Consider the following 12,972-nt stretch of genomic DNA (forward strand, 5'->3'; position numbering starts at 1 on the left):
ATTTTTTTTTTTTTTAGAAAACAAGGATATATTCCAAGCAACTATGTAACAGGAAAGAAGTCCAACAACCTTGACCAGTATGAGTAAGTGATTATTTGAATTAAAATCTGGAAGATCATAAAATTAAACCTATGCTTTAAGAATGTGAATATATTTCTAAAGTTTTAAAAGCAATTATTTACGTATGACAGCATTGATCTCAGAGATGAAACTTAATTATTTGAAATAGGCATATATTTGTTCTGATTCTCCTCATTGATTTTGCTGTGATTTTTAATGTAGAGTCAAGTCAGTGAGATGGCCATCAAGCATGTAGTTTTTAGGCTAGTACTATTAAGACAAAACACCCCTCCTAATTCTCCCATAAGCAAAGGGAAACTTTGAAGGAAATTTACTCATTATAAGTGTGTGGAATGTTTTTTTTAAATGTTGAAGTGAATGTCTATCCAAAGTGTGTGGCAGTAAGATAGTAGAGTAGAAAACAGTGGAAATAATTCAAAGTAAACATAGCAGATCAGAGATTTTGGAAGGCAGCTCTAATTTTTAAAAAAATATATCCCTCAGTGCATTTTAAGTTTCAGGTTATGCATGTAACTTAGCTGTAAACATATACCTGTTTTTTAAGAAAGAATGCTTTTTACAGTTGATTTTTAATTATGGAGTACTTATTAAGAACATCAGGACAAAATTTTACACTGTAGTCTCCAAGCCTGTTCTTGATATTCAAATTTAAGTACAGCATAAACTTGTGCCTGAGAACTTAAGACATGTTTTATGACTTTTAGATCAAATCGAGCTGTAAGGAAATAATGATTAAAACCAATTTACAAAACCACATTAGTAGCTCCAAAACTCTGCTCTCAGCCACATATGGCTCCTTCTGCTGTGATTTGACAGAAGGTAAAATTTCCTCTGGGATTTTGCCCTCAGCTTTACTGGAGGGAATTACTTGTTCTTTGTTGCTTTCTTGTGTTTGCCGCTCTTGTCAAGAGCCCTGCCCTGCTCTGAGCTGGACTGCAGGGCTGGCAGAAAGGGAAGGAAGGAACTGCGCTGCCTTATCTGGTCCAGCCACTTTGTGTCTTACCACCTTGGGGCCATAATTCTGAGTCACCGCGCAGTCCACAGAGAATTACTCAAGGTCATCTACCAACTGCAAGAAACCACTACCTCCAGAACAGCAGAACTTGATTAGAGGCTGCTGTGCCACTTTCCTGCTCAGTTACTGCTGTGACAGCATGGCTCAGAAAGATTGTGCCCGTGACATTCGCAAGCTGTGTGCTTTTCCTTTTTATATCATTTGCTGCAGCTAGCTGAAGTGTCAGTGTTTCTGTGGCAGCTTTAACCTGCCTGTGCAGCACCGAGCTCAGGGGTGTGCAACCATGACACTTAATTCACTTTCAGCCTCCTCTTTGGCAGGTGGTTCCTCCCTGGAAAATCAAAATTGTGAAGTTAGTGGATGAAATAGCAGTCTAGCAGACAGCTCCGCAGGTGGCTTGACCAGTGTGCAGGCAGCTGCTTCCCCAGGGCTGCCAGCGTGCCCTTGGGCTGCTATTCAGAGCAACTAGTGCCATCAGCCTGTGCACGTTTGAGAAGTATTTTTGCCACAAAATTAGTTCACTTAGCTGAACTTTATTGGCTTCTGTGGGGTCTCACTGGATTTGTTTCAAAGTGTTTTTATGGGATAACTGCACAATGTAATAGAGAGGTGTTTTGTTGTTGGTTTTTTTTTTGTTGTTTTTTTTTTTACATTAACAAAGTTTCAGTTCTTGTCATAAAATCATTGAATATGTAGTTTTGTAATACTTTGTTTTAAGCATTTTATGTAAATTGTGCACCTTGGAGAAGCTTTGGTTACTGATGTTGTGTTGCAGGTGGTACAGCAGAAACCTGAACAGAAGCAAGGCAGAGCAGCTCCTCAGAAACGAGGTGAGCACAGCAGCCTTGCAGTATTAAGCATGTAATTTGCACAAAGTAGCTTCTTTTATTAAAGCAAATGCTTATTTTGTCAGACAAAAATCACAGAACGAGTAGAAGACACATGCCGTTTAAAACCTCTTGTACAAAACTGTTGATGTGCTTGCATTTTAGGATAAAGAAGGTGGTTTTGTGGTGAGAGACTCAAGTCAGCCTGGCCTGTATACAGTTTCCCTTTACACAAAATTTGGAGGGTGAGTTTCTGTGGCTGTTCTGCACGGCTTGTCTGGTCTGAATCCATTTGCATCTGTATCCAAGCCCCTGGGCTGCGGGAAAGCCCAGGAGAGAGCTCGACAAAGAAAAGGGGGCTGCTGTGATAGGAAAGATGAGTGACTAAAATGAGCTTCTGAACTCCATGGTTAGGTCATGTTTGATTTAACCCACTGTGGACTCGAACTTCCACCCAAAGAAGGAGGTGTTGTTCCCCCACCTCATTTGGTCTCTTCCCTACTGCCAGCCCAAGTGTTCGCATCTGTGTGTGGTCAGCTGGATCAGGGAGGCTGAAAATGAACTTTTTACAGGTTAGTCTTCAACTTTGACTGTGACAAGTCACCAGCACTCGGGATCTTTTTTATTCAAGCTGTTCCTGAACCATGTGACATTGAGGACCTGCAGTGGCCCTTTAGGTTTCCTTTTCCTAGTCAATGTGCTCTTCTTACAAAATTAACAAATGGCATTATTATTGTTGTTATTGTTGTTATTGTTTTTGCAGAGAAGGTTCATCAGGAATAAGACACTACCATATAAAAGAAACAGTGACGTCACCAAAGCAGTACTACCTTGCGGAAAAACATCTCTTTAACTCCATTCCAGAAATAATTGAGTATCATAAACATAATGCAGCAGGTAGATGAATTGGATTTTTTCTGTCACTGAGGGTTGATTTGAAAAGGAGTGTGAGGTATTTTAGGGTTTTAATGAATATTTTTAGGTTTTTATAGATCTTTCTTTTTCAGGGAAGTCATGAGACACTGCATTTTCACATTTTTTTCATTATAGACATTCACTCAAAAGGTTGTATGTAAATATATATATATATATGTTCTTGTCATCAGAGTAACATAAGAACAGCTGTATTGAGTCAGGAAAAATAAGTCCTTTAGCTCCACATCATGTCTCCATCAGCTGCCTGTAACCCGCAGCAGATGGACAGGGATGGTACTTCCCCAGAGTACTCTCCAGGCACTAGGTTTTTACCTGGAGGCCACCACTGCTTAAAATGATCTTATCTTCCCATCTAGCAAACAGATGAGGAGAACAGTGATGTGTTGCTTAGGAAATCCCTAAGGATGAGTCTTTGTAAAGGTTAGGCGCTTCAGATCTACAGCTGATGGCTGATGCTGGTGTGTCAACCCACTGTATGATGGGATGGGGAGAGTTTAGGAGTCAAGTTCAAGGCACAGATATTAATATAGTATATATTTTTCAAGTCCACCCTGTACATAAATTTCCCTCATGACCGATATTTTCCAGATGTTTGTGTCTTAATTCAGATGACCTGGCATTTCCTGATGATATTCTGGAAAATGCCTTTGTGGAAAATATGCTCCAAGAACATAATCCTGCTTTTTTTTTTTATTATAACTGATTTTGCTACTTGTTTTTTAATTGCTTAATTGCTTTTTACCTTATGATGTATTGATTTCTGACAAGGTTTTGGGAGAATATTCAGCTAGCATGCAGCATTTATTTTATATGTGTAAAATCCCCACATGAAATTGCTGGAATTTATACACGTGAAACAAGCCATCAAAAGTAATGTTGAGAGTATACATTTTAGATATTCTTTCTGAACTGAAAGGAGTCCTCAGCCTTTGGTGTCAGCATAACGGCAAAGCACTAATATGTATGCACATATCTATATCCATCTCTCACCAGTAAAGAAGCAGCAGCAAGCTAGATGCAGTGAGTGCCCTTGCGTACCTGCTGTAGCCACTTTTAATCGTCAAAACAATGCAATAGCAGAAAATATGGTCAAAGCTGTATATAACGAAAAGGTTATTGTTAATCAGTGTTGCTGTTTGCAGTGAACAAGTGGCTGCCTGGCACTATTTCAGAAGTAAGTTGTGTCTGTTGAATTATCTTTAAACCTCAGGTCTTGTTACCAGGCTGCGTTACCCAGTGACCCCAAAGAAGACAACAGCACCAACAACAGCAGGATTCAGCTATGGTAATTGCATTTTATACCAATCTGCATGTAGCTTTTCTCATTATTTTATATGTGTAAGTTGCCACAACATTTTCTAAAAACTTTGAAAAGACCCGATTTTGTGCTGTGATTGCCTATACTAACTTAGGCAGGCCCAAGTTGTACCTTGGAGACCCTTGCTCAGAGAATCGGTGTGCAAAGGTGTGACAGCTGGTGGCAGGTCTGTGGTGCCAAGGGCAGTAGTGAGATGACGCAGAACATGTTGCTGCTGCTCCAGGGGAATTCAGCATCTTCCTCCATACTTTTGCGGACACCTTGAGCTCTACCCAATTAAAGAGCTGTGTTTTGGCTCCTTTGTAAGCCTACAGACTCAACCTTGGCTCCTTTGATCTTCGTGGAGGGGTTACTTTCTTGAACAGCTTGGAATAACCTTTTTTAAGCATGGCACATCAGATGACGTGAGCAGCTGCTATGCACTGGCATAACTTTCTATGATGGCAGCTTGTTGAAATCAAGTCTGATAATACCAGTATGTAATTACTGGCTTCAGGCAAAGTTAAGTTTTGCCTTCTGTGTTGGTCAGCAGCTGCTTAAAGGTTGTGTCTAGCTAAAAGTTTGTTTGTATTGTGAGATACAGAAATGCTCCATTTTCAAGATAGTTCTAAGACATTTTCTCCCTGAATTCCTTGATTTGCTAGTAATCCAGCATTTCCCTTTCCTCCTCCCTATGACCTATCAGATTGGTATGTTCCATAGTACAGCAGTCACAGGCTCTTGTTTGTTTTGTTTTGTAGAGAAATGGGAAATTAATCCCTCGGAACTGACATTCATGAGAGAACTGGGGAGCGGTCTCTTTGGCGTAGTGCGCCTTGGGAAATGGAGGGCACAGTATAAAGTGGCCATCAAGGCAATTCGTGAAGGTGCGATGTATGAAGAGGATTTCATTGAAGAAGCTAAAGTAATGATGTGAGTTCCGTGCTGGGCACTTTTATTGCTAGTGCTAGGCTTCTGATGCCGTTTACTAATTATAAGTAAAAAACCTCAGGCAGGTGGTATTTTTGCAGGTTTGTGGAGTGGAAAACTAGCACTGGGCAGAGGAAGTAATAACGACACGATCTCAATCTTTTCAGGAAGCTAACACATCCTAAATTAGTGCAGCTGTATGGTGTGTGCACACAACAGAGACCTATTTACATCGTGACAGAGTTCATGGAGCATGGCTGCCTTCTCAATTACCTGAGGCAAAAACGTGGAGTTTTGAGTAAAGACGTCCTTCTCACTATGTGCCAAGATGTATGCGAGGGAATGGAGTACCTGGAGAGAAACAGCTTTATCCACAGAGACCTGGTAATATCCCATTAAGCAATGCACTCCTCTTTGAAATTTTTATTTTTGAACTTACCTATTCCGTTTTTGAAACAGCCTGTTTGTAAATAACTGCTTTTGTTCTTGCAGAAAATCAGAAGTAGTTGAAGTTGTCTCTTTAGGGTCTAATCAAGTCTCTAAAATGGCCTTGTACTGAAAATGATGAGGGCTTTTGATCTGCCAAGAAAATTGAATAAAATCTCTCTGAATTTGTTTATAAAGAGTTAATAGCTATTTGCACTGATATAAGAGTGTATCTCTGTTCTGTGTTGGTGCTATTCTTACCACTCATTAATCCCTTGAGATTATTATTTTTTCTGGTGATTTTTTTAGAAAATGGTTTAGTTGTCAAAACAGTACTATCAAGAGCAAAGGCACATGTACATTTTATAATGAGGGTACGCCACTGAACTTGGTAAATTGGTGAACTTGCTAAGCAATGAGGACAAAGTCCTCATTGGGCCGTTGTAATTAGTCTGCAAGAGTCGGTAAATTTTTAATCTAAATCTAACCATTGTCTTTGCAGGCTGCCAGGAACTGCTTGGTGAGTGACTCGGGAGTGGTCAAAGTGTCGGATTTTGGAATGACAAGGTATGGATGAGTGTGCAAACACATTTGTGGGGATTTGGGAAAATCCACCTGACCCTCGAACTTAGCCATAAGGCAATGCACACCCAGAAAGACTACAGGCAAAAATTATATTGTTTGACATCTCTAGGGAACAACCTTTGGTTCTTATTTTTCCCAGTGCCTTTAATGCTTGTTTTTCTGTGGTCATGTGTCGATTTCCTGACTCATTTTAATTCTGGCAAATCAAAACCAGGCACTTTATTCTGTTGAGAAGTAAGTTTGACTGGCACTTACCATGAGAGGCCTGGCTTTGAACTGACTCCATGGTCTGACTGGTCTTCTATTAGCAGCTCTCAGTAACATCTGTGAAAATCTTACAAATTTTAATCTTGTAGTGATGCAGGAGGCATATCAGAGCTTGTGTCTCAGACAGCAGAGCTCATGCTGCAGAGACAATAATAATTAATCTGTATTTTGGTAAATAAATTATAGAGGCTGTTCAGTGTGTTTGGGATCATCTTGGGGTAGATGGTTCAGAGTGTCATCTTGCTAGCTGAAGTCCTGGGAGGTGGTGAGAGCTGGAAAGGGGTCATTTTCCTGCCCTTGTGAGCACCTGCAGGTGCTACATCAGGTGGGAGATATGTGGGTGAGGCAGGGGGTGGGGAGCAGCACCTACAAGGAAGGTGTTAAAGCATAGTTCGACCATGCTCTTCATGGCTTTTGCCACCTTTCTGTGCTGCTGAGCTTGCATGTCCCATCTGAATTCAGACTGTCTGGTGAGAAACAGAGCAAAAAAATCTATGCTTTTGCATAATTTGCTTTCATGATACAGGCGTTTAACTTGCAGGTGGTCTAAGCCTGTGTTGTATAGTTAATAATCACAAAAGAAGACTCTGAAGTCATAAGAAAAATGAACTGGATCTTGACTGAAAGTTTAGTCCTGCCCCAGAGCAGCTATTTTTACCGTGTGATGCTAAGTCATGGCCACTAGGTGGCAATATAAGCTTCTTATATTCAAATCCGAATCTAAACTACAGTTTGCAGGTTTAGAGGCTGAATGAAGGATATAATGATTTTGTTGTTGGTTTTTGGGTTTGGTTTTTTTTTTTTTTTTAGGTATGTCCTTGATGATCAGTACACAAGCTCCTCAGGGGCTAAATTTCCTGTGAAATGGTGCCCCCCAGAAGTTTTTAATTATAGCAGATTCAGCAGCAAGTCAGATGTCTGGTCATTCGGTAAGATGTTCATCATTGAAAGAAAGCACTGTTTTTATATTTTGTCAATAGCAGTTAAGCTACAGTTATTGGGAAGGATTCAGACATCAGAGAAGAAGCTCAGAGAAACCATTTCTCACGATTTTATGCTTGCATAAAGTTTCACAGAGAGCTTTAGAACTGTTCTTTATTAAAACTCTACTATAATAAGATGTTTTCAGCGATGACACGTGAACATTTTCTAGAATATGGATCTCAGACTATTTATCTATCAGAAATCCTGAGCCCAGGGCTGAAATTAAACATGTATTTTAAGAAGTTACTTGCTTGTTTTCTTAATGTTTATTTTCTTTCTTGTTAGGTGTTTTAATGTGGGAAGTATTTACAGAGGGAAAAATGCCCTTTGAAAAAAGCTCCAACTATGAAGTGGTAACAATGGTTAGCCAAGGACATCGTTTGTATCGGCCCAAACTAGCCTGTAAGCAGGTGTATGAAATGATGATGATGTGCTGGCAGGAGGTATGTACATTTTTATTTTTTTGTCTTTGAATTGAAAAAAAAAATCAATCTAGCAACAGCAATTAATCCCTACTGAAGCATTCTGATTGTATCCATTGCTCTCAGCTATTCACGTGTTTATTGCTAAGACAAAGATATCCCCCTGGGATATCTTTGCACACTAGAGCTGTGCTAAGAAAAAACACTGAGGAAATTTCTATGAAATAAATTGACTGTCAGATTAAGTATGCAAAGGCATTTAGTAACAAAATTAAATAATTGCTAAATCTCTGCTGGTCATGATTGTATCTGTGTGCAAATACTGTTAGGAAAAAAAAAAATCCAGTCAGAACAGCCCAGAGGTGGAGAATCTGATTTTATATTGCCTCAGTTTATTAATCATAGAATCATAGAATGGTTTGGGTTGGAAAGGATCTTAAAGATCATTGAGTTCCAACCCCCCTGCCATGGGCAGGGAGACCTTCCACTAGACCAGGTTGCTCAAAGCCCCATCCAACTTGGCCTTGAACACCTCCAGGGATGGGGCATCCACAGCTTTCCTGGACAACCCGTTCCAGTGCCTCCCCACCCTCACAGTAAAAAATTTATTCCTAATATCTAATCTAAATCTGCTCTCTTTCAGCTTAAAACTGTTACCCCTCATCCTGTCACTACCCTTCCTGATAAAGAGTCCCTCCCCATCTCTCCTGTAGGCATCATTACAGAACCATGTCAGAATGACCAAAAATTTTTTAAAAGAATACTTCATTACCTGATTAAAAATATATATAGGAAATATAAATTAATTTGCAGTTGGATCTAAACACAAATCCCAAGGTTTATAAAGAAATATAAAAATACATTGTACTATTAATCCTCCTAACCTAGAAATATACTGACTGTACAATTTTCACAGAGGTCAAAGGGGTAGCAAACCCCTATTTACTACTTGATCAACTAAATCAGTATAAAACAATTTTTGTAGTATTAAACCAGAAAGTCTCTAAGATGATAGGGGCAATTAATGATATGCCTCTAATTTTGTGAGAGCAATTAAGGAAACCAAGAATGGAAAGAGCTATGTGATTTATTTCTAGTTAGGTTTTGCCCAGGGGGTGCTGGGGAAAAAATGCTTTTTCCAGTAATAAAGATGACATACTGCCTGATGCTTGTCTTGGAGGAGAAGGTGATGGAACCAAACCAACTGGTGGAGATCTAAAACTTACAAACCAGTTGGTTTATGCAGCAAAAAATACATTAAAAACAACAGTGCCCTGGAGGGCCACAGAATGACAAATATGTCTGTTTCAGGAAATTTATTCACAGGAGCAAGGAAATTAAAGATCATTAAATTTTGTTTATGCTTGGTAACCTGCTTGAAATGGTCATTAAAATGGAATAATAAATTACCTAGAGGATAATGATAAGTTTTTTGTTAATGCTCTTTCAATATTAATGTGTTTTTATAAGACTTATATGAACATTAATGAATTGATTAAAAATTTATCAATTTCATCAGGGATTATTAACAATAAAATCTAAACAGTCATCACATGGGGGAGAGTCTTTGCAAATCACAAACGACTCAAGTAATGGCAAGATACTGTCAATCTTTGTCATAAAATACAATTAACTGTAGGTACCTCAGTCCTCATTTAATAAATTTATTAATGATTTGTAGAAGGAAGTGAATACTGAAGCTTAAAAATTCAGCAGTTGATACAAATCTAAAGAGACTGATAAATGGAGGCAAAGTGCAAATTACCCAGACATTCAGAAGATGCTAAATTAACTGTGTCAGCAAGGTCAGCGAAGAGACTAAGTGTACTGTTGTAATTAAACAAAACAAACAGGATGCTATGACACATAAGGAACTGTATGGAAAATAAATACTGTAGATGAAGGATGATGTTGCGTAACTGATGCGGTCTAATTTCTGAGTCCAAAAAATAATGTGGAAGTAAAACAGGCTTCAAAGAATGACATTCAAAATTCTTGGGAGTGTGAACAACTTGTGTAAAGAAAGATGTGAGCAATTCATTGGGGGAGGTGGGGATAGGGAAGAAAAAAAGTGTAGTGCTATGAAAAATGAGTTATATGAAGAGTGTAGTCCAGTAATGGCTATTTATGCTTTTTCAAAGGGTAAAAAAAAAAAAAAAAAAAGGTGAGGCTTACTGAGATGAAGCACGTCCAAAATCCACACAAGGAAATAGTTTTGCACTTCACATCTAATGGAACAGTAAATTCATTGCCACAGAATTATATCAAGACCCAACGTGTTGCTTTCTGATCACAGCTGTTCATGCTTTTATTTTTAGAAACCAGAGGGACGCCCAAATTTTGAAGACTTGCTTCGCACAATAATTGACATTGCAGAGGGTGAAGATGCTTTCTGAAAAAAGACAACAGCAGCACAAGTACAGGAAAGAACCCACTTTCCAGAGATGTGGCTTCACCACTTCTTTTTAAAGGCTTGATCCTGTAAGCTGCTGGATGCTGCTGCATGGTGTGGGGAACCTGTAACATCTGATCCTTTCCAGCACAAGGAGAGTTTTACATGATGCTGGCAAAAGAGCACAGTATCTTAAGCAATACTAGTAGTCTCTATATTTTCTCTGAAAAGTCAGTGTTGCATAGCTAGCAAGTTGAGCTCTTTATGGAGGAAAAGAGAGAATGTGGCCAAAGCCCAGGAGCCTAATTTGCGTTTACTGGGTTGGGTTCATGTACATACAGTCCATGTTTCTGAGTTTCTCTTTACACAGGCAGTAGTATTAGTAGTGATTTGCATGCTTAAAAATTGAAGGTATCTGTAAATGGTTGTTTACTGACATTGAAATGTTTCCAGAGACTCTCCAGAAACATTTTCTTGATTGATGGGTGGTTTATGACACAGCAAGAACACAAAACATGCCTCTTTCATTTGCATATAGTAGGTTGTTAACAGCACAGTCTTCAGTTTAGTGTAACACTCAAAAAGCTTTGCTTCAAAACTGAGCCGTGATGTACCCCAAGCCATGTTATGCTGTTTGGTCAACCACAGACCTCCCTTGGTTGGTCTTGAGGTTACTTGTGAAAAATAAGTCCAAGATTTAGCACAACTAGCTGTCAGTGTACAATAGTACCTTGTTTTGGTTTAATTATTTTATAATTTATATGCTGTACTTATTGTAAATATATAAATTCCATGCATTTATTTATATAACGTGTTTCCCTCTTGAAATTTTCAAGCACAAGTTTGTTCTACCTTCACTTACATACACAACTTGATACATGGGGTTTTAAATGAACACAAGTGCGCTCTCAGCTGTGTTTAAGGACAGCTCCTCTTTGTCATCTGTATGTACAGTGATCTAACCTTTCTGTTCTTAACAAAATGTCATACTACATGTGTATGTAAATAAACAATGTTAACTGTTATTTGGAACCAGCGAATGTGTTGCCAATAATTTACTATCAGTGCATCATAAGCCAAACTCATTGTTTATGTGAATATGGTGTTATGATAGTCCATGCATGTGTGTGTATATATATCAGTGTGTATACACACTCTATACTAAATATATAGTTAGTAGCATGAATATGTATTTTAAAGAATTTGGCCATGATGAAATGTTCAGTGCAGAATAGCCATGAGCAGGTTGAAAGCCTGTGGCTAAAAGTGAGAGACTGAGGCAACAAAGGGAACCTGGTGGTTGGAGTCTACTTCAGGCCCCCTCATCACAAGAGGAGGCGGTTGATGAAGCCTTCCTACTCCAACCACAGGAGGCATTGCTCTTGCAGGCTCTTGTCCTGCTGGAGGATTTCAACCACCCAGACATCTGCTGGAGGAGGAGCACAGAAAGCTGTAGGCAATCCAGAGACTCCTGGGAATAGACAAACCTACCAGGAGAGATGCAATACTTGACCTGGTGATCACCAATATGAGCGAGTTAGTTGGGGACATCAACATTGGAGGCTGCCTGGGCTGTACTGACCACACACTGGTGGAGTTCAGGGCACGCAGGGATATGGGTCAAGCAAAGAGTAAAGACAGGACCCTGAACTTTGGGAAAACAAACTTCCAGCTCTTCAATGAGTTAGTTGAAAGGATCCCTGGGGAAACTCCCCTTAGGGACAAGGGAGCAGAACAGAGCTGGCAGATCTTTAAGGATGCCTTCCATAGTGCCCAAGAGCTCTCAATCCCCAGGTGCACTACCCAATCACTACCAATCGTGTGTATTGTTAGAGGGGAAAATCAAGGGTTTTCTACCTGTAGTAGAAAAAGGAACGTGAAAGATCTAAGGTAAGCAGAGCTCGCCTTTCGTTCCCTAACTGCTCCTTTGCACCCAGTTTCTCAATGGAGACCTTGTAAAGTATTGCATTGCCAACACTTTTAACACTATGTCATAAGGAATACTTCAGTAATAAGTAATGCTTTCCTTAAAACACAGATGAAGTATAGGAAAATCGGGAGAGTAAGTTTCCAATGAATGTTAAACCTTTTTTATACAATAATTATATGTTTATTATTAATTTATATGAAAAAACACATGCAAACTGCTGACTTCTGGCAGTAGTTTCCTCATTGAGGTGGGTGCTTTGAATCCTGTCCCTTTACCTGCCTCTTCCCAATACCTGAGGATAATTTCTGCATACATACCATTGGGTTTGATACTTACTGAGGATGCCAGAAACTGTGAGGCACCTATTTTTCAGATGAAGGCTTTTTTTTTTTCGGTTGAATGTAGTCTTAAATGGTTAATTTTGGAAAGGATCAGAACACCTCTGGATGCAGCTGTGTTGCTGACTCTCCCAATGTCTTCAAAGACAGATTGAAATACTGCACCATCGCTGCTTCTAGATGAACTGACACACCCTTAAGCAGCTTCAGTGCTTCCCCTTTTAATTATAACTGAATTTTTTCAAACGTTGGCATAAAAAATTCATTCATCTGAACAGACCCAAATGTTGTGATACACATCTGCTGTATTTATTTTCCTTTTCTTTTAAAGAATATTTAGCCCTACTCATTACAGTTTTATTTTTTTTTTCTGTAAAATGTGTTTGATACTAGAAAGCAGGCACTTTTTTCACTTTTTTTTTTTTTTTTAATAAGCAGATGTAAGATTAGATACTAATCTGTCAGGGGTGGCTTTTTTTTTTAAAAAAAAAAAAAAGGTATGTAGGCGGGGTCAAGCAGTGTTTGTGGTTTACCATGTTTCG

At 39.1% G+C, this 12,972-nt stretch overlaps 1 protein-coding gene across 1 annotated transcript; it reads left to right on the forward strand.

Moving 5' to 3' along the window:
• Positions 1-21: 21 nt before the first annotated feature.
• Positions 22-10,288, forward strand: TEC (tec protein tyrosine kinase; the record flags this gene model as incomplete). The annotated part of the gene is made up of 11 exons (XM_010074767.1): positions 22-83; positions 1,872-1,926; positions 2,089-2,168; positions 2,687-2,820; positions 4,070-4,144; positions 4,918-5,089; positions 5,254-5,470; positions 6,015-6,079; positions 7,175-7,293; positions 7,634-7,791; positions 10,089-10,288. Coding segments are annotated over 11 exons (1,215 nt in total), but the record flags the coding sequence as incomplete, so codon positions are not given.
• Between the last annotated feature and the right edge of the window lie 2,684 nt (positions 10,289-12,972).

This window comes from Pterocles gutturalis, unplaced genomic scaffold, assembly GCF_000699245.1.
Source record: "Pterocles gutturalis isolate BGI_N339 unplaced genomic scaffold, ASM69924v1 scaffold40742, whole genome shotgun sequence".
Classification (NCBI taxonomy): Eukaryota; Metazoa; Chordata; class Aves; order Pterocliformes; family Pteroclidae; genus Pterocles; species Pterocles gutturalis.